The following is a 23958-nucleotide window of genomic DNA, read 5'->3' as shown; positions in this document are numbered from 1 at the left end:
GTCTATCCCAACTTCGAATACCTCCAAGATACTCTGCTTCTTGAGCACTACCGCTGCAAAGACGAGGGCAACCATCCCAACTCTACAGAATGCTGTCTCAGAGCGACGTCTGGAAACTACAGATCGTTGGACTAATCTTCCACCATATCTTCGCAGACACAGTGTTCCACTGTTATTTCACCACTCGGGTCGTACATGGCATGGAACAATAATACTCCATGCCCTACGCCGACTGGGCTAAACGTGTTGTTTTCATCGTCGGTGCGTGCTTGAACTTTTGCAGCCTCCCTGATGGCATTGACCATTACACAGGGAATGGCTTGCGCGCCGACCTGCTGTTTATGAAGAATGGGTTTGTCGACATCGCGGGCAGTCCAGACATAGTAGCCCCGTACTTGCGCTCCATCGTGGAGACTAGAGGCGCATGGGGAATCTCGCATACTCGTGTACCCTCCGAGACTCGACCAGGGCATGTCGCCTTCATCAGTATGTATCGGAGCTCATCTGCTGTGAGATCAGACTTGATCAAACTAACAGGCGGCATGAACGAGGATGTATCTGAGGTTACAAAGGTACGGAATCTCCCGTTGATCTTCTGTGGAAAACTATGTGAGCTCTGTTCGCAAATCAGGGATGGCGCCAAGTAGGAGTGAGCCCTTCGTCGTCGTGACACACACCCTCCATGCTTACTTATTTTCCTCCCAGATTGATTTCGATTCCGTCTTCAACCAGTCGAGCACAACGTTCGCTATTGGCTCACCGACTGTACTTGCATCATTCGTACCCGGTGCTCCTCCAGACAAGATTCAGATATGGAAGTTTGACCCCGAACTCGAAGACTACACCAAGGGTAGTCCCCGAAGTAGTCTCATTCCAAGGGGGAAATGTCTGACTTACGACACAGACGCAACACAAAGGGACAAAAGGGTCTATCAAACTCTTGAAGCCATTCTTCGCAATTCCACTGCACACGAAGATTTAGACAGGCGCGTTCGTGCTGATAAAACTGTCCTCTTCCTACACCTTCCGGGCCTGGACATCACAGGACACTCTGACCGCCCATTTTCAAAGGTGCAGCAAGTTGTTTGCTGGTCGTCTACTGTGTACTGACGCACTTCGGGAAAAGGAATACATGATGAACATCCAGACTGTCGACGACATTGTCGAGAAAACGGAGAATCTATTTCGCCAGTTTTATGGAGACGACGACACCGCGTTCGTTTCAACGGCGGATCATGGTATGACGCCCATAGGAAACCACGGGGATGGACGTCAGTCTTGCTCATTGCTCCACCGTCATTATGACCCTCATTCCAGATGTTGAGGAAAGATCCTGACAGTACATGCACTCCCCTGATCGTGTGGGGAAAGGGCGTCCGTGGATCTCTCCCTGATAGCACACCGTCGTCACACGATGCCTACTCAAAACAATTGGGACTGTCGCATCTGCTGCGTCGTGACGTGGAGCAGGCAGACATTGCCCTTCTCTTGTCTGCACTCATTGGGACGAAGTGGCCGACCAACGCGATGGGCATGCTACCAGACGTCGACCCGACGAAACCAGGCTATCTCCTTCCTAACCAGGGCAATAGATATATGGCCCAGGCGGCCCTTGTCAATGCGCAGGTACGCATGCTGAAGTCTCGCTTCACTATATTTTGACTAACACCGAGCACCGCAGGTCACTACAGGGTACAGCATGGTGTGTAGGCTTGGAACATAAAATGCTATGCATCGCTTCTCGTTTCCGTGCTTACCTGTGGCCTGCAGTCGAGAAGAGTCAGCGCTCACGCTTCTATAGACCATACTTGTATTGAGAATGGTTAGAGCACCGTCGAAGAACTAGGACAGACGCAATTATCGGCTATAGAAACCCTCATTGATGTGGGCGACCACTACCAGGCCCGGCTGCACGCGATGGTGCTCATCTCAGCCGTCCAATAAGGCTTCCACTACCTACAGACGTGAGAGAACCTGCACTCCCTCGAGCATGGTGCCCAGGCTGACGAAAACAGGTATGATGCTCCGGTTATTCTCGGCATCGTCGTATCCGCATACATCGGTTGGATAGCTCTCTGCGCTGCCACAGTTCTCCTTCCAGCGTCGAAGCCTTCCGATGCACATGGAAGGGTCTGGCGTCCGTACTTTGTGTCAACAACTGTCCTTGCAGCACTTTGGTCATACTTCGCCTCACAGGATTCACCGCTGGAGTACTATGCCTACGCCATCTTCCTATGCTACTTCTGGGCCAAGGCGTGGCCCTGGTGCAGCAGTCGGCTGTGGCAGCTCAGCGAGTATCCATATGACAAATTTATGGTTATAGGCACGATTGCAGCGACGCAAACCATGGTGGTACGTTACATATACTTCATCCAAGCATCCCCTGACCGTTCACCGCAGTTCGCGTACACATACCGTTTTGTGTTGTGCTTATGGCTTCTCGGTATTGGTATCGCATGACCTCTGTTCTCATGACCGAATGAGCTTCGACATCAGCGCCTGCTGTTCGGCTGGATAGCATCCTACCTGACAGTCTCCACTTTCCTCTATTGAGCGTCCATCAGCAGGAAGACCTCGCCAAGATGTAAGCAGCCTCGCTGTTGATGTTTTCTTGACAGGCTGAGGACAGGGGGTGTAGTACATGCGGTGCTGTGGCAATGATCGTGATTGGATATATGGGCACGAGAATGTTAAAAATGCTCGGGAAGCCTGGTGTTTCAAGGCTGTAGTCATAACTTTGGTGGGCTTTCTCTTCTCCCTGTCTCGTGTCTGCATTGATTGCTTCATGCAGATCTGTGGACTCGCGTCAAGCACTGTGCTAGTATATCTCATCGTCGGTAGTCTCCGGGCCAAACGAGGAGTACCCCTGATCCTACGAACCCCTGGGTGGATCATACTTTGTTAGATGTTCAGTATCGGCAGTGCTCTCAGTCCGGCTGATGATATCTTATTCTAGTGTCCAACGGGATGCTTCCATTCATCGTGCGGGTCGGCAGAAGCAACCCAAGTGCACGCCTTCTGAGCATCTTCCTCGGGGTTGGCATGTGGTTCTTACGGGTCGCCGTATCCGTGGAAGGAGTGTTTTATGTTGCCTTCGCTTTGATGCTATACCTCTGGGTTAAGGTAGAGTACGTATGGCACCGAGACCACCCGTTGGGGTCGGAATCGAAGGTGAAGGATGAAGAAGGATGCGTCACGTACCAGCTCAAGGGAGAGGACTTGGGTATTGCGCTATTCTTTCTCCTTTTTATGCAAATTGCGTTTTTTGGTCCCGGAAAGTGAGTGTCACCGCTTCTTGTTTTTGTCCTGAAACTGACCGATAATCATGCAGTATATCCTCCATTGCGTAAGATGATGCACGCAGTCGATCTCCGCACTGATCAACTTAGAATTGGCTACAGCTCTTTCTACCTAGACCTAGTTTATCGCCTCATTTCCAGGTACAATCCATACCTGTTGATCGTACTACTGGTGAGTGATGATATGTGCCTTACGGAGCTGCAATTCAAACAGGTTGCAGATGCTCAAGATGTTCGCACCCTTCCTCATACTGGCTCTGACATTCTCCGTCCTACACGCACGTCTCAGTCTACCACCCTTCAACCTCTTCGTCATTGTACTTGCGCTCTCTGACGGTAAGCTGCTATAGCGCCACAGGGCTCATGAGGAAGCGTCTCACGGATCAAACACAGTCATGACCCTGACATTCTTCCTCAAAGTTAGACACGTTGGGTCTTGGTTTGACATATCACAGTCCTTCTATGATTTCTGCACAAGCTCACTCTTTGTCCTCTGGTCCATGGTGGCGTGCATTGTCGCCGAGTTGCTCATGCGTCGTCCATGCCAATACTCGAACGCTGAGCGACTTAGGGACCGATCATCGGAGCAGCATGGGAAAGAATGAAGGTTGGGTGTGGCATAGGCATTAGAGTGGTATAGTAATATAATATTGAAAGTGGTACGCCGCACACTTGTTGTGCTTCAATGTCCGCTCCCGGGGAAAGGTATGAACACAGTGAGTGGTCCTGCTGCTCCATGAGTCGTCTCGTGAATCGCGCTGCGGTCCTCCCCACGCATCATGTCAAGCTCATTCACACAATCGACGCCCGTGTCCACGAAGACCATTGCACCTTCTTCCAGGTAGAAATCATGCTGCTGACACTGCATCAGAAACAGTGCTGAACGGGGCAGAGGAGAAGGATGATCCGAGACAGAGGAGCGCTGGACAGACACTGTGAGACCGACCGCACTGAATTTCTTGCTGGGAATATGGACGGCGATTGCGGCGACGTTCTCGACGAACTTGAGCAGCTGGGAGTTGGCGGTGCCCAGGTCGCCCAACAGGAAGATTTTGATGTCCCCATCAACAGGCACGCCATGACCTTCTTATTTCTATCCCGATTCTGCGCATGCACGCACAATCAGTTTCCGGTTCGGTGTCTCGGCCCTAGGGTAGATGAATGTGTAGAAGGCACCTGCACTGTCGAAGATGCTGGGCGCGGTGCTCTTCTTGAACCGCTTGTACTAGGTCACATTGTGCGCCGTCTCAATGAATTCTTCCTCTTGGGTAGACTGCGGGCTAGAGGACTTTGCGGCCCCCGCGACCACAGCGGCTAGAGGGGACATTTAGAAGTGTACTATTCGGTGGTAGGACTCTTCCAAAGGGCGGTTGGTGACAATTGCGATTACCACCGCAATACCGAGAAGCAACATGGTGAAAGGTCTTGTGTCATGCATACTTTCTTCAAGCCCCCAGTCGTTGTGTGACAGCCGATATATACCGCGAAAGATTACGAAGGTCCTGCGATGACCGAAACCCAATTCCTTGAGGCCGTCGCAATCTGACTGCGAGCAATATTCCGACCATGGAGACGTCATGTGGATCCCCGGTGCGAGCATTCCATGAGCAAATATGGTACGGAGCGCAGATAGACGATCATACACTCACAAACGATCCGGGGAGTATACAGATTCCGTCATGTTGTCCGTGAAGAAAGTAGGGGCTGACATTTGTCCAATAGTCATCGATTGCCTCGTCTGCCGTGACGAGGTCAAGTGGCGAGTAGAATGCAAGAAATTATAACGCCACGAGACGAACGAGGCCGTGTTCTCGTCTCCGCCCCAGTTCGTGAGCCCCGAGTGCGAGGCCACACCGAGTTCGCACTCCACAGCCCCATATCTCTTCAGCGACCCCACGGAGATAACGAGTCCGGACTCGTTCGGCGATGACTCTCTCAAGCACTTGTTCGTTTGCCCTGGATCGATAGTGCCAGGACATGACTCTACTAACGTTCTAACTCCACAGCGACATGTCAGCCGTGGACGAGTTGGTCGAATTCTATGCGGATACAAGCGACATGGTCAAGCGGCAAAGCGCGCGTGGAGAACTAGCAGAAGAGGAGACTGGTACTGACTTGGGTCCCCAGCCGGACATCGACGGTCGAGACCACGTCGCCGTCCCAGAGTCACCGAGAGCCCGTTACCGGAAGGCCAGCTGGAAGCTCGGGACGATCCGCATAGGGTAGCGCCCTCCCTCGTGTCGCCCGATCCAAAATATGGCAACCACATACATCCCACGCCTGTATCTCTCATTCCGTGTTGTAGCCCTATCATTCCTTACAACGACCCTCTTTCTCACATACCTTCACTGGACCACGTTTTGCGACTCCTGGCCTGTAGGCAGTGTATTGATTCCGCATTGATTCCAACCGATGTCTCTCCACATCTCGCAAGAAAGACATTCGTATGTTGTCCGAATGCTCCGCGTTCATTGCAGTGCCAAGGCCACTCGTCCGACAGCTCGTAATGGGACAACATCACGGGTATTATACTCTCACTAGGATACCCATATAGAGGACCTGGCTCACCGCGACGAGGAACAGGAAGGTGATTCGTCTTGAGCGTTGAGAAGGGTTCACGGCTGCCGCCGTTGCGGATGCGTCTGGCAATACCATCGACCGGAGGGAGCGAAGCTGTGGGAGACGTCGAACCAATCAGCTCATCTGAACGCGCTGGGATAGCAGTGGGACGACTTGGGACTCACCAGGAAGAACGCGGTGGAAAGGAATGTGTAAATGAAGACGAAGAGGTAGAGGGTGCGCCCAAAGCCAAGTAGGTCAGCTATCAGCGTAACGATGACACTGCGTGAATGGCCTCAAGTTAGCTTGATTTCAGGTGCAGGTGCAGGTGGCACGTACCCGACGAACTTATAGCCCCCATAGGCAAGGAGGTCAAGCACTTGACTTGAGAGGCCGCCCTAGAACGGACTAAGCAACATGACCACAAAAGTGAGCCATTGGGTGCGGCTCACAGGTATGTTGAGGAGATAGCATCCGCCTTTGACTAATACAAGGTCGAGTAGGACAACGGCAAGCGCTTTTGAGGCAGTGACTCCGAAAATCTCGGGGTGGAAGCGGGCGTTTAAGCCCGAATGGAGGGCGGCGAGAAGAATGTACGTCACAAGAGCCATTACTAGGACGAGACGGTGAATCGGAATGGTCAGTACATGGTAGGTGCAGAAGGACTCACAAGGGATGTAGAGATCAGGGGAGTTGATATCTTCTCGGGGTGGAGACCATTCTGACTGACCGTTTTCGAGGCGTAGGACTCGGCGTGACCAAGGCTTGTGTCTCCACGGGAAGAGGAGGAGGCGAATCTTATGGATAACGTAAGAGTTTGAGACGTTAAAATGGTGCTTGAGCATGGATATGGGAATGAAACCTCCGAGCTACAAGAGCATCAGTGGAAGGTGGAAATGGGAGACGAAAGGGGACAGACGTTCTTCTGAACATATTCCTGACCTGCGGCCACGGCACTTTGACCAAGCTGCATGCCGAAGGCGGCAGTTGCATTGTCGAGACCCCAAGCGGAGAAGTCGACCGGAGCGCCGGGACCTATCTGACCCTGGAGGTGAGGCTGGTGAGGTGAAGGCTGGTATTGGTTGCCCGAGGCGTAAGGTGGAGAGAGATGGGCTGGGTGACCGGCATTTGGGATGGGCTGAGGGTAGCCAGGGACAGAAGGAGAGCTGGTGTAACGCTGATAACCCTGAGGAGACATCGGGGTGGAGGGGGGCTCCGGGATGTAGGCCGGGTGGGTGGGGACGGGGTGTTGGAGGGGCGGGGGACTGCTGTTGTTGGTGTAGTAGGACATCTCGGGGGCGTGCAGGGATGCGTGGGGATGGTGTCAAGGCCGAGTAGCAGACGACGGCGATGGACGTCGAGTGAGTGTCGAGAGTCGAGTGCAAGTGCGTCGAGGGCGAGTGCAAGTGCGTCGAGGGCGTTGAGCCTTGCGTCGGGTGCGCAGTGAGGGACGTGGAGGTCACGTGTCGCCGCGGCATAGACGCGCTGCGCTGGAACATATTTCCAGCGCGAGTCGGGTGTTCTGCTCTTGCTTCAGTGCCACGACACAAGCCTCGTCTCTCTCTCCCAGACGGCCGTGTCGACGCATCATGTCGTCCTACTCGGTCAAAGTCACCGACACCCCCGCCATCAAGAACGCCCCCCTCATCGGTCTCGCAGAGGGCAATGGCTACTTCTCCAACGCCCAGCTCGCCGCCCTAGTCCTCGGCGTTCCATGGCTTGTCAAGCGGACTCTCCCCGTTCTTTGCTATGGGGGCTTCAAGACCTACGTTTTCCTCGTCCTCTTACTCGGTATCCCAATCACTGCCGCCTATTGGACTGTCATGAGTACCTATGGTCCCCGCATCAATCAAAAGGTTCAACTCCCAGGGCGTAACATTGAGGAGTACATCACCATCAAGGATCCCGAGCTTAAGGCAAAGTACTTTGGCAAGGAGAAGATTCCCATGCAGGTCTTCCACGACGCGTTCTTCGACGACAAGGTTGAGTTCAACGGTCAGTCCCCCATTCGCCTCTCCTCTTTCTCTGCAGATGGATACTCATCCATCGCATCCCTTCTCTTTTCAGGTGATGTTCTGGATATCCTCGAGGCTCGCCACGACTGGGCCAAGATGGTCTTCACTCCTGAGCTCTTCAAATACGTCCTTACTCAGATGCTTCCCGAGGTCATCCTGCACACCAAGTCTCAGGATGAGGAGCAGGTTCGCGACCACTACGACCGTACGTCACGCGTTTTTACGCGTCATCTTGCGTCTCTTACTTTTCCTTGCAGGAGGTGATGACTTCTACGAATGGTTTGTCCCTCGCTTGGCTACTCCACCGAGAGCTGACGTTAATTGCTCAGGTTCCTGGGTCCTCGCATGATCTACACTTCTGGTGTCGTTCGTGACATTACGACCGAGGAGTCCCTCGAGCAGCTCCAGGACAACAAGCTCACTCTCGTTTGTGAAAAGGTCCGCTGCTCTACGCTTACCATTGCATCCCCTCCCACCTATGTTGCTCCCGTCGATCGTCCCTCCACGTGTGAGCGCTCGCTAACAGCAACCTTCTCTCGCTTCTCTCTTCCGGTCGGCAGCTGGACCTGCAACCCACCGACCGTCTTCTCGATGTCGGCTGCGGCTGGGGCACCCTTGCAGCTTTCGCGCACAAGAACTACGGCTGCGAAGTCACCGGCATCACCCTCGGCAAGAACCAGACCAAGTTCGGCAACAAGCGTATCGCAGACAACGGCGGCGACCCGTCCCGCGCGCGCATCCTCTGCCTCGACTACCGCGACATCCCCGGCGGCCGCGCTGCGTACACCAAGATTGTCTCGCTCGAGATGGCCGAGCATGTGGGTATCCGCCGCTACGGCGCGTTCCTCCGCCAGATGTACGACCTGCTGGACGACGACGGCATCTTCGTCCTCCAAGTCGCCGGCCTCCGTCCGTCCTGGCAGTACGAGGACCTCATCTGGGGCCTCTTCATGAACAAGTACATCTTCCCCGGCGCCGACGCCTCGTGCTCCCTCGGCTGGGTTGTCAAACAGGTCGAGGCTGCCGGCTTCGAGGTCAAGAACATCGACGTCCTCGGCGTGCACTACTCGGCGACCATCTGGCGCTGGTACAGGAACTGGGTCAGCAACAAAGACAGGGTGATCGAAGTCTACGGCGAGCGGTGGTACCGCATCTGGGTCTTCTTCCTTGCGTACTCAACCATTGCCTCTCGGTATGTATCTCCATTATTCTGCCGCCAGCAGACCACCCACCCAGCCGCTCTCTTTTTTCCATACAGCCAAGGCACCGCGGCCGTCTTCCAGATCACGTTGCACAAGAACCTGAACGCCTACCCGCGGATCCTCGGTGTGCCCAGCCACACCTCGATTCACGTGCACCCCACGCGTGAGATTCAGTATGTCACTCCAGCCCCTACCCTTTCACAACCCGCTGACACCCTGCCTCCAGCCCTATTGAGTGAGCAATTCAGTTGATATCTCACGGAGTTCCGAAGGGTCGAACTGGGTAATCGAGAACGAGCAAGGGCCGCCTGGTGCCACAGTGCCACAGCGCGATCAGTTACGTTACTACGTACGACCATTGACGAATCACGAAAGTTATTCTACACTTCCGGTGTTGCTCCACCTAGTGGCAATGATGTATCTATCGCGGTTAATGGGCCGGAGAAATATACTTAGAGACACCACCTATAGTGATTGCATGCATGTGTGCTGCGTTCATGAGCGCTGACGCCGCTTAGGCCGATTTTGCATGTTACCTCTTGGTGTTTCGCATGGCCGACGTTCGAGATAGCAGCTTAGGCAGCTCTTACCTTACATGAGGTGCGATGATCACAGACTGAGTTGACGCTGTCGATAGCACGGAGAATGAGGATAGGTCCGAGTATAAAGTGATACGTCGGTACAGCAGGTCTAAGTCGACAACGAAGTGACTTAACTGGACCGCTTGAATCGGTCCAACGCAGAAGGCTTGCGGGGCTGTTCTGCCCCGCTCGCAATGGCCTTGGCTTTCCGCCGCTCTTCCCTCTCCTTCTCCAGCTTCGCCCGCACCGCGACCTGCACCGCACAATCAACATGAGGTCCACCCAACCGATGATACTGGGACTTACTGCTCGAGGGTCGATGACGTTCTTGCGCTGCTTGCGCAAGAACCTCTTCAAGGTCTTGTTCTTCCCCCTCATCTTCTTCTTCTCTTTCTCTGCCTTACTTGCGCCCTTCCTCGCCTGCCCATCTCCCTCTCCGCCCTGTCCATCCGACGTGTCGTCCTCGTCACCGTCCTCAGTCTCGTCCGCCTTGCCCGACACCTTGAGCCGCTCGTGTCTCGGCAACCTAGCGTACGGGATATCATGCTGCCCGTCGACTGCTGTGCTGAGCTTCGGCGGCGGCGCCAACGACCCGATGAAGTCGGGATCGAGCACGATGGCGTCAGGCTGGATCTTGTCGAGGAGGCTCTTGACCTCGCGCTCGCGGCGCGCCTTCTTATTCTCGAACGGATCCGCTTCCGAGCTGTCGAAGTTAGGCTCGCCCACGCCAGGCACGAGTATACCCGACACTCCCTTGGAGTGGCCGATCGTCAGGATGTCTTGAAACGGGCAGAACCTCAGAGACGACAGAGGGCGGTGTGGGACGGGGTGAGTGAGGTACAATGGCGGTGCCACCACCGGTGCGAAGGGTGTCTGGATGGCGGGCTTAGTGTAAACCTAGAGGGACGTCGTGCGATGAGCGGCATTCGACAGATAGACTCGGAGACAGAGGTGCATACGTTTACGCTGCCGCCTGTGGCTACGCCCAGTGCGCCTTTCTGACTCCAGTCTATAACCGCGTTGCCCCCCCTCGCGTTCCATGTCCTGATCGCACCCTTCCAATTTCGGCAATCCCACACCTTCACCGTACCGTCTTGCCCGGCAGTAGCCATGTATCTCCCAGCACTACTGGGATCCACGGACACGCTCGCGACTGGCCCGAGATGCGCGAGAAGGCGAACGGCGGGGTGAGGAAGGTTCGGGGTCCATAGCGTCACGGTCCCATTTTGATGTCCTAGATGAATGACGGCGTTGTGGGGGTTCTGGCACATTGTGTGACACGCTCCGAGCTTGGTCCGGTGCTCTACGACGAGCTGTCCTGTCGAGGTATCTTGGTATTTGAGATACCCAGCGTTACCCTACAAGAGGTCCATACCAGTAATTAGGTGAGAAGATAGGATGTACGCACCACAGAGACCAGAAGCCAGTGGTAGGGCAAGAACTCGAGTCGCGTAGGCTCGATGTGCGACTTGAGCTTGTGGAGCTCGACGCCGTCGCGGTCGTAAATGAAGACATACTTGTTCTGGGCTACCGCAAAGTGGGAGTGGTCCTGCAGGAACCTATGTCATGGGTCACGGTACATTCAAATGGCGATGGGGAAGAGCACGAACGTGATGTCTCGACATGTTTCTCGCAGCTGCAGCTCGGCGTGCATCGTGCCTGCTTGCCAGTCAAAGGTAGCGACATGGCCGGTTTTACCAACTATAGCTATGTGTCTATACTGGGGTTTGAGTGGGAAGGGGCGAAAACAGAGAAGAGGACGGACCTTCCGTTCTTGGTGTACCGTACGCGATAGGGACCTCCGTCCAATTTCCACTCCTGCCTGCCTTGTGCAGCCTGCTGACCTGCGGCAGCAGCAATTTCATCCTGGCCAACCCTCCAAGTCTTCTCGAGGTCTCCGTCGACCTCCATGAGACCGGCCTCCTCGGTAAGGAGGAGCTCTGCGTCCTTGACTAGCCGCTTGGAACGCGCATTCTGGGCGGATTGTCGGGCGAGGTCCGTCCTGAGCTTCTTGTTGTGTATATGAGAGTACTTTTTCGCTTCTTCTGGTGGAGGAGACGAGGGTCGTAGTGAGCGGGGAAGGGCAGTGTGTTGGGAGACAGAAGCAGCAGTGGGGTCGTCGGCGGTAGTCTTCTTGGATGGGCCAGGTTTCGGACGGGCATGTTGATTGTCTGTCCTCCGCCTTTTTGACAAGGGCCTTATGGCGTCTGCCTTGGCAATGAGAGAATCCATGGGCGGAAGGTATGTACAGTAGACTGGCGAAGATAGTGCAAAGAAAGGCAGCTTCGACTTGTGTTGAGAGGTTAACGGGCGCCCACATGAATTTTGTGATCGAGATCTCGAGACTCGGAAAGACGCCCATGGACCAGCGGGCCGGCTCGGAGCTGGGTCCTTCCATCGACGCCCACCATGATTGCTCACGCTTCCTTCTGTGCCACTGATACATATCGCCCCAGCACACCCGTATCTTCAAGGAAGCTCGTGCACCTAGGCTTTGAGTGAAGCTAGAGTAATGGTCCGCCAGAGAATTCTTGTGAGCTTACCTACCCTTGAAGCAGTCGAGTCTCCCATAGGACCAAGGGGTTCCCTCGACTGGAACCCGTCCTCACTACGAAATGGAGGCTCTCCGACGAAGATAGAGACTGTGAAGATATAGAGTCCGACTGGTTGGAGCGTTCACTGCCCAAATCGACTCCGCCACGACTTGGCGGCGACAGTACAGCTCATGAGGCTCATGCCACCGTCTAGATTCCTGTTGATTTCGTTTGAAGCACTTTGCTGACTATATGCAGTTATCCGAGGATCTCAGATTAGACCTTGAACTTGTTCAGTGAGAGGCAGGACAGTACTGGCAGTAGGTTCAAGCCGAATAGTCAAGGGCACAAGCGCTCACGTGAGGCGAGTCAACAAACGCGTCGCGATCGACGCACTCGCGTCCTCTTCACCTGCAGTGGTATATATACCCCCACCTCCCGATAGTATATAAGGACACTGACACCACACGCTCTCCCCCCAGAAATCGTGTTCATCCCCAGAGTCTCTGTGAGCCTCCGCGTCCTCCATCGCTCGAACACTACCAGCGTCGACATCGCCATCATGCTCACCGCATACCTCCTCCTCGCCGGTCTCATATCCGCCACCTACTCTCAGCTTGTATACCTCGCCTGCTGGCAGGCCAGGTTTCCAGCTCATCTTCCCCTTCTGTTTATCACCTGCACATTCCTCCTCACCCTCTCCGCCGTCGTGATCGTCTTCATAGGCCCTCTCATCTTCCATCTAGCCCTCTTCGCCTCCCAATCCGCTAGATACGCCACGACACATACTATACTACACACTATTCGCCATCTGTCGGTCTTCGCCAACCTTGCGTATTGCCTAATTCGGATCACAGCACATCTCGCCATCGATCGCGCAACTACCGCTCTGGCCATCGCCCGTGTACGCGCACAAGCTACCTACGTCTCAGTCCTCGCCTCCTCCAAAGCAGCATATGTGAAGGTTCTCGCCGTCCGACATCTCACTGCCATCTCTATCAAGGACTTCCTCACCCGTCTGGTTGACCGTTCGGTTTCTCTCATCGCCGCCTCTATCCTCTTGTGTGGTCGCCGCATCATCACACTCTTCCTTACTCTTCTCTTGTCTTGCATCCGACCTCTCCGTCTCCTCTCGTCTGTCTCACTTCGTGTATCCGCCCGGGTCCTAGTCCTCGCTACACCCACCGCCCTTCATGTTGTACGTCTCACTTGGATTACTCTGGCAACGCCTCTCAGGATCATCCTCTGCCATATCACCGGCCCCATCGTCTGTCTCGCCTCTCGTATTCTATCTCTGGCGTTTGTCTACATCCTATCTACCAGTTTCCGTCTCGCGTGCCTCGTCACTCCTTCAGTTACACCTATCCTCTTGCGCTGCGCCATCTATGTGGTGGTCCCCGGACTCTTGTGCCTTCTCCGCCTCTCCTGTGTCATCCTTTCTGCCCTTTCTAAGGGGATGTTCATTGGATTACAGATGTACTTGCAGTATATGTTGCAGGTTCGTCCTCGAATCCGGATGCCCATTTGAGCAATCGCTGACATCCATCGACTACCAGCCCAATGATTCATGCGACACTTCGATTCGATTCCGCACCCTCTGCCCCTCTTCTTGCAGGCCACTCGCTCTTGCAGAGCGCTCCCAACGTATCTCCGACCAAATCGTATGCCATACCTCCCCAGAAACGCTTCGCCTCGATTGCTCCATCTCCTCTTCAACCGTCACCAGCATGACCGCGGACGAGACGCTCTGCGACATCCCAGCGCAATGCGACATCACTCTCGAGACCTTCGAACACAAGCTCTCCATCTAGATATATCGGCGATGCCTTCATCGACCCGTTCCCCCACAGTCATACTATATACCCCGACCCGGATCCGCCTTCTGCGCAACAGCACATCGACTCGGTGGTGGAGGTGAGACTAAGGATAAGTATACCTCCAGCCTGATCCCTATACCCATTGCGAGATTCCAAGTCACTTCACCTATACCCGCATATACCCGCTGCTACATATACCCTTCTCTTTGCTGAAACCAGCATAGACACGACAAGAGCTCTCTCGTCACGATTCCATACCTCTGATGCACTCGAAGCGCCTCCACAGACCTTTCTCTGCGCGGACCTCCTATGTAGCGTTACCCCGGAACCGCCTTACATGGCATTGTAACTGCAATAGTTTATGGTACTCTACGTTCACTCGTGACTCTTGTGCCGCAAAGGGTCTTGATCCTAATAAGTATTTCGAGCTCCCTTTTTTTCCTTGTGGGAGCCGTATGCTGTCGTTAGGACTGACTGCAACTCGATGTGAGCACTTCAAGTTGGTCGGCCCCCGATTCCCAGCAGCCTCTGCTCTAGCATCGGTCTTGGCATCTTGCGTACGCACATACATAAGGGCATCAGTCGACGAAGACGGGGCTCGGCGCATCGAAGACATGCGAACCTGCCTCCTATTGGAGAGGCGTAGACAAAGGGGTGGGTCGCGGCATGGCGAGCGAGCTGTACTAGTAGGGATTTTGGATACCGAGAACAAACGAGACGTCTCTCATGCATGTATCGATATAGGTGAGAGGATGTGGATGAATGCTACCAGTACATAAAGCCCTTATCGGTAGGATGTGGCGATAGCTGATAAGTACTATGGCGCGGACAATAGGCATGTGCTCAGGGAACGGGAGTGGCTCGAAAGGTCAGCCGATCGCTGAGCGACTGCCGTGGACTCCACTCTCTCAGCGTGCGTGTGCCTCGCTTGTCTCACCAGCTTGCATCACAACTCGAGTGCAGAGGGGGCCACTACCATCTTTGTGACGGCTCCTTAGGAGCCTTCCCAGTTGCCATGGTCGTTTGAGCACCCAAGTCCCACAAACAGCTGCAATGCCTACCCAACCACCCAAAGGATGACAAGAAATGGTCAACTTGAATGTCCCAGCCAATCTATATCAGAATATTTCAACACTTTGGCTTGGATGTTTCTCGGGAGACTGGCAAGCTCAATTGAGTTGTAAGGCCATTGCGAGTATCATAGACGGTATAAATGAGCCAGCACGGAGCGACCTGACCCTGAAACCCGATGTCAGTATACCGTCTTGGAGTGCTGGATTGGACTGTGGTACGGCCTCCTCCCAAAGAGATACCAAGCGATGTTCCAAATCCGTTGAACGGGCACTTCTCGCCCCAATCCTATCGGGTCTTGTACGCATTCAGTTTATTCCCAGAATTACTACGTCACTGACCGTTTCTCAGTCCAGGCCTCCCCTGCAGCAAAAAAGAAGCCAGGGTACGATTCTAGAGGCGTGCGCCCTATTCGAGATCTCCGAAGCTGAAGCTATGGAACAGTACAACATGCCGTCCGACGTGTCCCGGCCGGGACAAGGGTGACGGGTCGATCCCGGGCCTCCCTGCCGTGCGACTGTGAGTTACCTTCTAAGATGTCCAGCCTTCTCAGTGTTCATCTAATGGCATGAATTTTCTCTTCAGCAGAGCGATGATTTGTCTCATATTGTATCTGTATAACTTACCTGTATTAGTCGCGACGTGTTTGTTACCAGATTGTTCTTTCCTGCCAGCCACATCCTGTGTGTCACTGCGGTGAAACTGATTAGTTCAGGTAGGGTGTTCGCAGGATATTGATATGCAACTCATTGATGTACCACTGACCGCACTTCGAAATCGTCCCTGTGTACATAAATGCGATCATAGTAGGCTTCCCTCAGCATGAGCACGAGTCCTCAGCGTCGTCTTGTTGAAGACGTATATAGTCTGGCACATTGTGGGTGCTTGCACGGCATGGATAGTCTGAGGGCTCACCTGATCTTCCAATCCTGCAAGCTCGCGGACGTTGACAGCCTTGAGTGGCCTTCCGTCGGAGAGTTACGCCCATATGACTTCTGGTGGAACCCCCATCTTCTGGTAGATGAAGTGGCCCAGACTATGCAACCTGCTGCCATTGAGGAGTTGCAAACATGAAGCGCATATGGGGACGTTAACGTGTACCTCTCCAGACCCTGGCAGAGCGAAATTATCAGTTCGACCACCCCACCGTCCTCTGCCCGGCATAATTGAATCATGGCGTATACTCTGCCAAGTCAAGTAGCATGTTCCGTATCCAGTAGTTCCTATGAGATACAGGGAGCTGCGGTAGGGCAAGGGGCGGCAGGAGCGTGCTAAAACCGGAGCGCGCACTTCGCAGCAGAGTTTACGGTCCACATAGACGCCCCATGCAGACGCCAGGCCCTCACGTGGAGCGTGCTCGATGTGTCACGTGGACAGAACGCGAGCGGCGCGTAGAGTCAGTGGCCAAGTTTGGTTTGCTCGGTCGTCTCGCTCGACGCTGCTCCAATGCTTGCTTTCTCCCACCACACCAATTCTATTCTACATTCGTACACAGTCTGCAATTTGCGTGAATGAGCCATACCTCAACAATACCGCAAACGAGGACAGCCATCTCCCGTAGCTCATCCATCCTCTTGACGCCTTCCAAGCGAAGGAAACTAGACGCCGCCAAGCAGCAAGTACCAGACAACAATGCTCGGACTGCGTCAACGACAGCTCCCTCAAGCGAAAAGGAGGCAGAACAACCTCAGCCCGCTCCAACTGACATACTCCGATGGACGTTCACGAGAGCGGCGGTCACACCCTGCTTCGTACGAGACGTGTTCGAGATGAAACCAAGTGGAATGAGAGGTGAGACATCAGTACTCTGATACGCATGTCTCTCTTTACGCATGCCTCACCTCTAGATATGGAATACTTCTGGTTGGGCCGTATACCTTGTCGAACCGTCCGCCTTGTCGGTCTCCTGGTCGGCGTGGCAGTCTGGGACAAACGCACAGTCTACACGATAGACGACGGGACAGCGATCCTTGATTGTGCATTGGCACATGCTCAACTCGTCCCTCCGGGCCCCGTCAAGCCCAAAGCGAAAGTCGCCGCTCCTGCTCCTGATACCACCAGTAGGAAGGCGGGGCCTTCCTTCTCAGACTATCTGTTCTCTGCACGCAAGGTGGCCCCAACAGCATCTTCCTCGACACATACTCGCGCGGAACCTCCTCCCCCTCCGAAACCCGCCGCACGAGTTGGGAAATCTGTACAAGTCGTAGGACGCGTTGTTTCCAGGCACGATACTCGGATTCTACTTGTGGATGAGATTTGTGAGTCTCCCTATACTTCGGGCAACGGTGGCTGACCGACACTACTCCAGCTCGTTGTGCTTCATATAACGACGAGCCAAGTCACTGGCTCGCTGTGTCCGAGCTGCATCGCACTACCTACTACCCAACAGAGCCATTACCGCCTTTCAACCCACCTCCGATTCCCACACATCCTACATTTCCTGCGCTCAACCGGCCTAATTCACCTTCAAAGCGCGCCAACGTGCAGGGGCCTAAGACCCCCGCCTCCGTCCGTTCTATAGCATCTTCAACGAACACCTCGCCCAGCACCTCCGTAGCCTCGTCCTCCCCTGCATCGAGCACGGCTGGAGATGCGAAGGCAAGTGTGGCAGTGTACGGTATTGCTTCTAGTTGTCCTGACATGAGACGCCACAGGCACCACGTCTACGCCATCCCTCTCGCTTGCACACGCGTGACCTCACCGCGAACACATTCCGTATCTATGTCAAGCATTACATGGACAGCGCACCACGGCCACCTCGAACACGTCACCACTCCGTAACGAGGTCCGTCTCGCCGACTCCGACCCCCCGCACTACACAGCGGATAAGGGACGTGCTAGACACTCCCACCAAGTCCCATAGTCGCCGCACCGATGAGACTCCTCGTCCTTCTCGCCTGCGGGGACGTGACAAGGATCGCACACCTCGCGCGTCTCAGCTCTCACATGTCGAGAATGATACGGACGCAGAGTCGGATGACAAAAATGTCCCCGAGGACGACGGAGACGACGAGATGTACGGCTACACGCTCTCGCACCTCCGCCGCGTCCCCGATCTCTCGCTTCTGGCCCGTCGCGTCATCGCAGCAGACGCCCACAGGCGTGAGAAGGAAGAGCGGAAGAAAGCCAATGCAGCGCCGCAATCCAATCCCTCGGACAAGAGGATAGGCAAGGCCTCGGCACCCCGCAGATCTTCGTCGGCCTCGGGCTCAAGCCAAGGTCCCACTGCGGCTGCCGTCAAGAGGCTCTTCAAGCAGGCCATCCGGACGCTCTTCACAGAGGGCGACATCATCCTCTGGAGCGGGCCCGTTCGCCCGCTCCCCGCCCCCGCTCCTACGCTCGACCCGTTCCTCTCCTCGTCCTCGTGTTCAACTGGCGGGCTCTGGCGAGCGAACACGAGCACGGGCTCGGCTACCTCGGCGCGCTCGCGCCCGTCGTACGAGGAGTGGGACGACGACGCCGCAGAGCTGAGCGATCCCCAGCCCGGGGAGGAGGCGTATGTCCCGCTCACCCCTGCGTACTTCTCGCGCGTGCTCGAGGACGCGATACGGCGGCTGGCGCTGGAGAAGATCTCTCCTGCGGGGGTGAGCGAGGCCATCACCAAGCCCAAGCCGTCGGCGAGCAGGTCGCAGTCAATCATCGAGCGGCTGAGGGCGCAGGAGCGAGAGAAGGAGTTGGAGGCGGGGCCTCCGCCCGGGCCGACGAAGGAGGAGTTGCTGGCATGGTTGCGGAACACGGACGAGCAGTGGGCGCGTGTAGGAGAGTGGACCGTGCAGGAGGCGTTGGAATGGGGACGGAGGGAGGGGCGGTTGTGGTGTGTTGGGAAGGGACGGTGGGAGGTGTGTGGGTGAATGGCATGCGGGGCGTTGGATGCTTGCTAGCTGGGAAGATGGGAACGACGTATCTGTGCTCGAAGTATATACTTCTTCAAATCATCCAGCGATGGCTTATTTCGCACTGGTCACGTTCAACGGGTACTCAATGTACATCTGCTCGATGCCTTCGACTGCAAGCGGCTAGTCGGGCCGAGACCAGCCACAGCCGGGGTCACACGGACCTGCAGTTATGCTGGCATCATCACAATCACCGTTCGAACACGCAACCTTTTCACAACCGGTGGACACTCGAAAGACGGGTATGTGTATCTGAGAAGGCACGACTATACTATGATATGACAGTCTGCTGACTGACGCTAGCGATCTAGATGCTGCGGACGTTGGTGTGGACGTCGTCACGGTTCAGCCAAAGACAGGCTCAGGACGAGTTAGCAAGGACGCTTCGAGGTTCTGGCTGTATCCTACCGACGCTCCAAATCCGCAAGTGCCCGAAGCTCGTCAAATCTGTCCCGAGAAGACACTTCACTGCCGAATCCGAAAGGGCGGAAACCAATGCGGACAGTACCATCGCTTTGGAGAAACAGGCGAAGGTGATCAGGGGGCCTAGGACTCGTATAATTCGGACGCTCGATCCTGCCAAGCTGACTGCGGACGACCACCTCGACTTTAGCTTGCGCTTTGCATGCGCCGTCAATCCTGCACCACGGGACGTGTCAGTGATCGGCACGTCCGAGTATCCCGTTACCGCGGTCAAGTTGACGGCAACTGGATGGGGATTGGCTGGTCGTTATCCTCCCGATACTCGCGGATTCTTGTACTATTTCCTGCCTCCGCATAGTCCTCCACTTGCAGGCGAGATCCGCTTCCGCCGCACACCCTCCTCCGACCCCGCTGGCTTCGCTGCGGGTTCCGACTTGCTCGTCAGCGATGGAAGCGTATGGAAGCTTCCATTATTCAGGCTCGCGGTCCAAAAAATCTTATATCCGCTGCTCCCCCTTCTCCTCCAAGATGGCTTGGTATCGCAGAAGACACTCGAGATCGCTGCACGGTGTTCTCCCATGTCGACATTTGAGGAGGGCGAAACACAGCAACCGGCCAAAGCGCATCGCAAAAACCTTAACTCCGCAGTCAGAACCGTCAGCTTCTTTGGCCAGGAGATCATCCTGCGTCTCTCCAGCGTGCAAAACGGAGTTTTAGTGGCTATAGGCACGGATGCAATCGAACTCAAGGCACTGGGACGCGCCCCCATCAGATTGGCGTCGATCGAACCCCGTGTACAGGGACAGAAAGTTTTTTACAGCCCTTACGAAGGTGGTGGTCTTCATTTATATACATCGCCTGTCTCATTGATGCTAAACGTTCGCCTACCCCATCGGCGACAGGCTCGATTAGGTGCTGCTTTGAGCGATCAACGCTTCCTGGGCACGCCGGCAAGCGTGTCGTCGTCCTCCGCGTAAAGGGTTTCGTGGATCAGGATCCCATACGGGAGGTACCTCCTCCTAGTGGCCTCACATATCCGATAGCGCAGCTAAGACCCCGTGAGGGCGAGCTGTTGATGAATTTCAAGCCTCATAACAAGATAAAGGTTAAACCGTGGGCGGTGGATGTAGATAGGCCTAGGAGGGCGCTGGGCAAGTTATTGAGACTTTTGTACGAGAACGAGAAGCTGTATGGATCACCTTTGTAGCTCGACGCATAGTCGTAGGCTGGATCCTGCTTTGTGAGGCTATTCAAATTTTTTGCGCCTCACCCACTTTGATGTCCCTAGGCACTCTCTGCGGGTATATTCTCATGGGGAGACGTGTTTCAAAAGTGAGATGTCGGGCCTTCATGTTGTCTTCCGGCTGCGGTCCGGGGAACAATCGCCTCCTGTGAATCAAGCGCAACTCACAATTTGTCTGACATCCCGGCGACCCTGATCAACTCATGATGCACGGTGCTAGGCTCATACTTCTCCTCAGTTGTGCCTAGTGTACGCGGCAGAATGCTGCCATTCTGCCGCTGCCATTGTGCCAGTGGCAATTGCCGTTCTGCCAGCGCATCAGGAAAATGTCACGGACTTGTACAGGTACTTGGGGTACTTGGCCAAGTACCTCAAGTATCCCAAGTACCTCAAGTACCCCAAGTCCAATGGACTTGGCCAAGTCGGGTGGGTCGACTTGGCCAAGTACCAGGTACTTGGCCAAGTCCTCCAAGTCCCTGTTCAAGTTCATGCCCAAGTTCACTGTGAGATGTATTGAATAAAGATGATATGCATGGAAGTCAATCAAAGGACAGCTGCTCTTGATCAAGGTCAAGTGTACAATATTTGTTAGCGGGTGCAGCGGCGGCAAAAAAAATGCCACTACAAGGAATTGAACCGGCGACCTGCAAATTCAGTGTCTAACACAGCATGTTCAACCACTACACCACAGAAGCTCACACTGTAGCACAGAATAGCAGCCATATATAGCGCTCTTTGCTGGACTCCGAGAAGTTCTTCACCATCCTCACCTGTACAATAGCAGAACTTGGACATCCACCACTGATACCACTATTCTTGAGCATTATCTGGATATTGTACCTCTGTATCACTACTGAAACAAGCACATTGTAACAACTTAAAGTCTTCTATCACATGTTATTGCCCTTCTTCTCATAGACTATAAAGCTGCTTCTACAGCCTTAAAACAGACTGGTTTACAACTAGTGTATGGTTGTCTATGATAGATATTATTACATAAGAAGTATACAAGATGTGTGACTGATAAAACACCAATTGCTCAAATTGAGGCCTGAGTATACTGAAGTCAACATGTAAAGTCCAAGTTGTGGCCCAAGCACCCCAAGTACCCCAAGTATATAGACTTGGGTCAAGTCCGTGTACTTGGGACCAAGTACATGGACTTGGGGCCAAGTACATGGACTTGAGGCCAAGTACACGGACTTGAGTCCAAGTACACGGACTTGAGGCCAAGTACACGGACTTGAGGCCAAGTACATGGACTTGAGTCCAAGTACATGAACTTGGGCCCAAGTATGGGTCCAAGTCCGTGACGTTTTCCTGATGGGGCCCTGCAAGTACTGGCAAATACTGGCAGATATATTTAGCGCTCATACCAGAAAATGGTCTTAGGAGTGGTTCCCGCAGGCTTCTGATGCCTGGGTACTCATACAAAAGCGTAGAAGTACTAGTATGTGACGGCTTCCACAGCACTGCGTTCTGTGGACCCAGGACGATATTGATTGCTCTCACCTTGTTCTTTGGTGAAAGTGTGACCGGCGCTAGAACAATGAGGAACAGCCTACGCCGCTCTTCATGCACTACACCCCTTCAGAAAGCGTCGAAGCCTCATCTGAGGCTGAATGGTAAGCTGACAACGTTTTCAGGTACTCCCTAGGGCACTCTGATGAATGTATGTCAAGAGGAACTCACTCCAGAGTCCAGACTCGATGTCTCTCCACGGAGGCGCTTGAATATTTGCCAGTTTCTGCCGACCATGGCAACTGCCATATCTGCCATATCTGCCGGCAGAATAGCCCAAAACTTAAGTATCTGCCTTGTACACTACGTGACGTCCCCAAAGCCGCCGGGCGTTTCTTCGGCTATGAGATCAAGCCAATTCTGAGCGGTACTCATGCTGACCGGAGCTATTGTAGACGGCTCCTCGTTAAGTTGGGCGCCTTGTACTCAGGAGACGATAGACTGGGGGTCAAGGGAGCTAGGGAGGTTGTGCAGGTGAAGAACGGTCACCGGAGTCCGGACTTACCATATATGGAGAGTCTGACGGCGTGGCTGGAACATACCCGACGAGTTCTCCACAAAGTTCTTGCGCTGTGGGGAACATAGCCGGGATCGAGCAGAGAGATTCACTGAAGTCGTATTCTGCTTGGTGTAATGAAAAGGAACTCCTCCTCTCTCGTGGAGTATGGGAGTTCGGACGAGGAAGGATCCCAAACGACCTTTGTTCAACCTTCTTCGTCCGCACAGCCGCTTGCGAAGAAGCCTAGGTGAGTGTTCGAGTTGACTACCCCTGTTCCCTGCGACATCCCACAAAGCATTCTCTAGGAAGCTTCCCGCTCTTGGCACTCATCTCCAGCCTCGAGTCCCTGTCGACAATCCTGCCCTTCATCAAGGCAGACGACGCACGACGCCGCATGTCGAGGGTCAATTTGCTGCCTACGTCTACGTCCCAATCGTCATCCCTAGAGTGTCGAAACTACTCGCACTGCTGATGCGAATATACTCGGCTGCGAAAAGACTAGTGCCGTCATTGCAGCCCATTGGTTTCTCGGATGGCGACGCCCTCAAGGAGCCCGGTGAATCATCAAACCTAGAAGCCGACTCAATTGAGCTGCATATCTCGTTGACTCGGCCTACCTATCTACGAGCTCACCAACGTGAAGAGTTCAAGCGTGCTGTAAGATCAGCAATCAAAGCGAAGGCAAAGTGAGCATCCTCTCGACCGCTGAACGATGCAGAACCTGTTGACACTGGTATCGCTCCTCTTAGATTCTCTGCGTCCTTCGTGACATTCTCGGAATTGACGAACGATGAGCGCACACGGACCTTCCTGACTCTGGAGATCGGCGCTGGGCATGACCACGTGAGTACGGCTATGCTGGAGCGACCTGCACTGACTACTGACGGATCGCAGTTGAAGACACTCGTCGAAAATTTGACTCCTGCGCTGCGTGCAATCCGACAAAAAGAGTTCTACGAGGATCCCCGTTTCCATGCGTCCATTGCCTGGGCTCTCCTCGATGGAGCCAAAACACCGATCGGCGACACGACGGGCGAAGTACACCTGCCTTCCACACAAGTGGTATCAAATCGCCACCCGGGCGAACACGGAGTAACCTCAACCTCTAACACGACCGATTTTCCGACCATCTTCCAATTCCCTCCGTCGCTGATACCGCAATTGCGGGCGGAGTTCTGCCATGAGCTAGTCCAGCGTGGAGTAGGAGACTTCGAGGCGCAAGAGGTGCATCTTCGAATAGGCAAAGAGGTCAGCAAGTGGAGGTTGTATGAGTAGATCATCCTCGTGATCCTCGCCGATGT

At 54.4% G+C, this 23958-nt stretch overlaps 8 protein-coding genes across 8 annotated transcripts; 6 read left to right on the top strand and 2 right to left on the bottom strand.

Moving 5' to 3' along the window:
* Positions 1-218: 218 nt before the first annotated feature.
* On the top strand, positions 219-3929 carry DICSQDRAFT_150094 (alkaline phosphatase-like protein; the record flags this gene model as incomplete). The annotated part of the gene is made up of 18 exons (XM_007370220.1): positions 219-261; positions 313-486; positions 538-572; positions 632-649; positions 706-850; positions 905-1071; positions 1127-1271; positions 1331-1626; positions 1828-1935; positions 1963-1964; positions 2016-2352; positions 2687-2740; positions 2792-2900; positions 2957-3278; positions 3390-3471; positions 3521-3635; positions 3693-3836; positions 3871-3929. The coding sequence occupies 18 exons, from the start codon at positions 219-221 to the stop codon at positions 3927-3929; spliced, it is 2355 nt and encodes a 784-aa protein (XP_007370282.1).
* Positions 3930-5753: 1824 nt separating this feature from the next.
* On the bottom strand, positions 5754-7149 carry DICSQDRAFT_183487 (YIF1-domain-containing protein; the record flags this gene model as incomplete). The annotated part of the gene is made up of 6 exons (XM_007370219.1): positions 5754-5972; positions 6044-6140; positions 6198-6256; positions 6311-6471; positions 6529-6727; positions 6778-7149. The coding sequence occupies 6 exons, from the start codon at positions 7147-7149 to the stop codon at positions 5826-5828; spliced, it is 1035 nt and encodes a 344-aa protein (XP_007370281.1). The 3' UTR covers positions 5754-5825.
* On the top strand, positions 7127-9541 carry DICSQDRAFT_183486 (sphingolipid C9-methyltransferase). The gene is made up of 7 exons (XM_007370218.1): positions 7127-7853; positions 7926-8078; positions 8131-8152; positions 8203-8311; positions 8434-9065; positions 9132-9248; positions 9302-9541. The coding sequence occupies exons 1-7, from the start codon at positions 7448-7450 to the stop codon at positions 9312-9314; spliced, it is 1452 nt and encodes a 483-aa protein (XP_007370280.1). The 5' UTR covers positions 7127-7447; the 3' UTR covers positions 9315-9541.
* Positions 9542-9725: 184 nt separating this feature from the next.
* DICSQDRAFT_112331 (BING4CT-domain-containing protein) lies at positions 9726-11733 on the bottom strand. Its single transcript, XM_007370217.1, has 6 exons — positions 11422-11733; positions 11267-11371; positions 11065-11215; positions 10616-11014; positions 9963-10553; positions 9726-9909 (listed from the first exon to the last, which is right to left on the bottom strand). The coding sequence occupies exons 1-6, from the start codon at positions 11565-11567 to the stop codon at positions 9787-9789; spliced, it is 1515 nt and encodes a 504-aa protein (XP_007370279.1). The 5' UTR covers positions 11568-11733; the 3' UTR covers positions 9726-9786.
* A 1019-nt stretch (positions 11734-12752) lies between these two features.
* On the top strand, positions 12753-14001 carry DICSQDRAFT_174380 (uncharacterized protein; the record flags this gene model as incomplete). Its single annotated transcript, XM_007370216.1, has 2 exons — positions 12753-13688; positions 13747-14001. 2 exons carry the CDS (start codon positions 12753-12755, stop codon positions 13999-14001), a joined length of 1191 nt encoding a protein of 396 aa, XP_007370278.1.
* Positions 14002-15450: 1449 nt separating this feature from the next.
* On the top strand, positions 15451-16333 carry DICSQDRAFT_140751 (uncharacterized protein). The gene is made up of 4 exons (XM_007370215.1): positions 15451-15638; positions 15705-15769; positions 15825-15945; positions 15994-16333. Exons 3-4 carry the CDS (start codon positions 15901-15903, stop codon positions 16150-16152), a joined length of 204 nt encoding a protein of 67 aa, XP_007370277.1. The 5' UTR covers positions 15451-15638; positions 15705-15769; positions 15825-15900; the 3' UTR covers positions 16153-16333.
* Positions 16334-16576: 243 nt separating this feature from the next.
* Positions 16577-19011, top strand: DICSQDRAFT_92861 (uncharacterized protein). Its single transcript, XM_007370214.1, has 5 exons — positions 16577-16869; positions 16926-17336; positions 17387-17631; positions 17724-17855; positions 17934-19011. Exons 1-5 carry the CDS (start codon positions 16590-16592, stop codon positions 18927-18929), a joined length of 2064 nt encoding a protein of 687 aa, XP_007370276.1. The 5' UTR covers positions 16577-16589; the 3' UTR covers positions 18930-19011.
* A 3780-nt stretch (positions 19012-22791) lies between these two features.
* DICSQDRAFT_129768 (uncharacterized protein) lies at positions 22792-23932 on the top strand (the record flags this gene model as incomplete). Its single annotated transcript, XM_007370213.1, has 4 exons — positions 22792-22904; positions 22963-23343; positions 23407-23500; positions 23552-23932. 4 exons carry the CDS (start codon positions 22792-22794, stop codon positions 23930-23932), a joined length of 969 nt encoding a protein of 322 aa, XP_007370275.1.
* Between the last annotated feature and the right edge of the window lie 26 nt (positions 23933-23958).

Source organism: Dichomitus squalens (genome assembly GCF_000275845.1).
Source record: "Dichomitus squalens LYAD-421 SS1 unplaced genomic scaffold DICSQscaffold_63, whole genome shotgun sequence".
NCBI lineage: Eukaryota > Fungi > Basidiomycota > Agaricomycetes > Polyporales > Polyporaceae > Dichomitus > Dichomitus squalens.
This window is presented reverse-complemented; position numbering and strand designations above follow the sequence as displayed.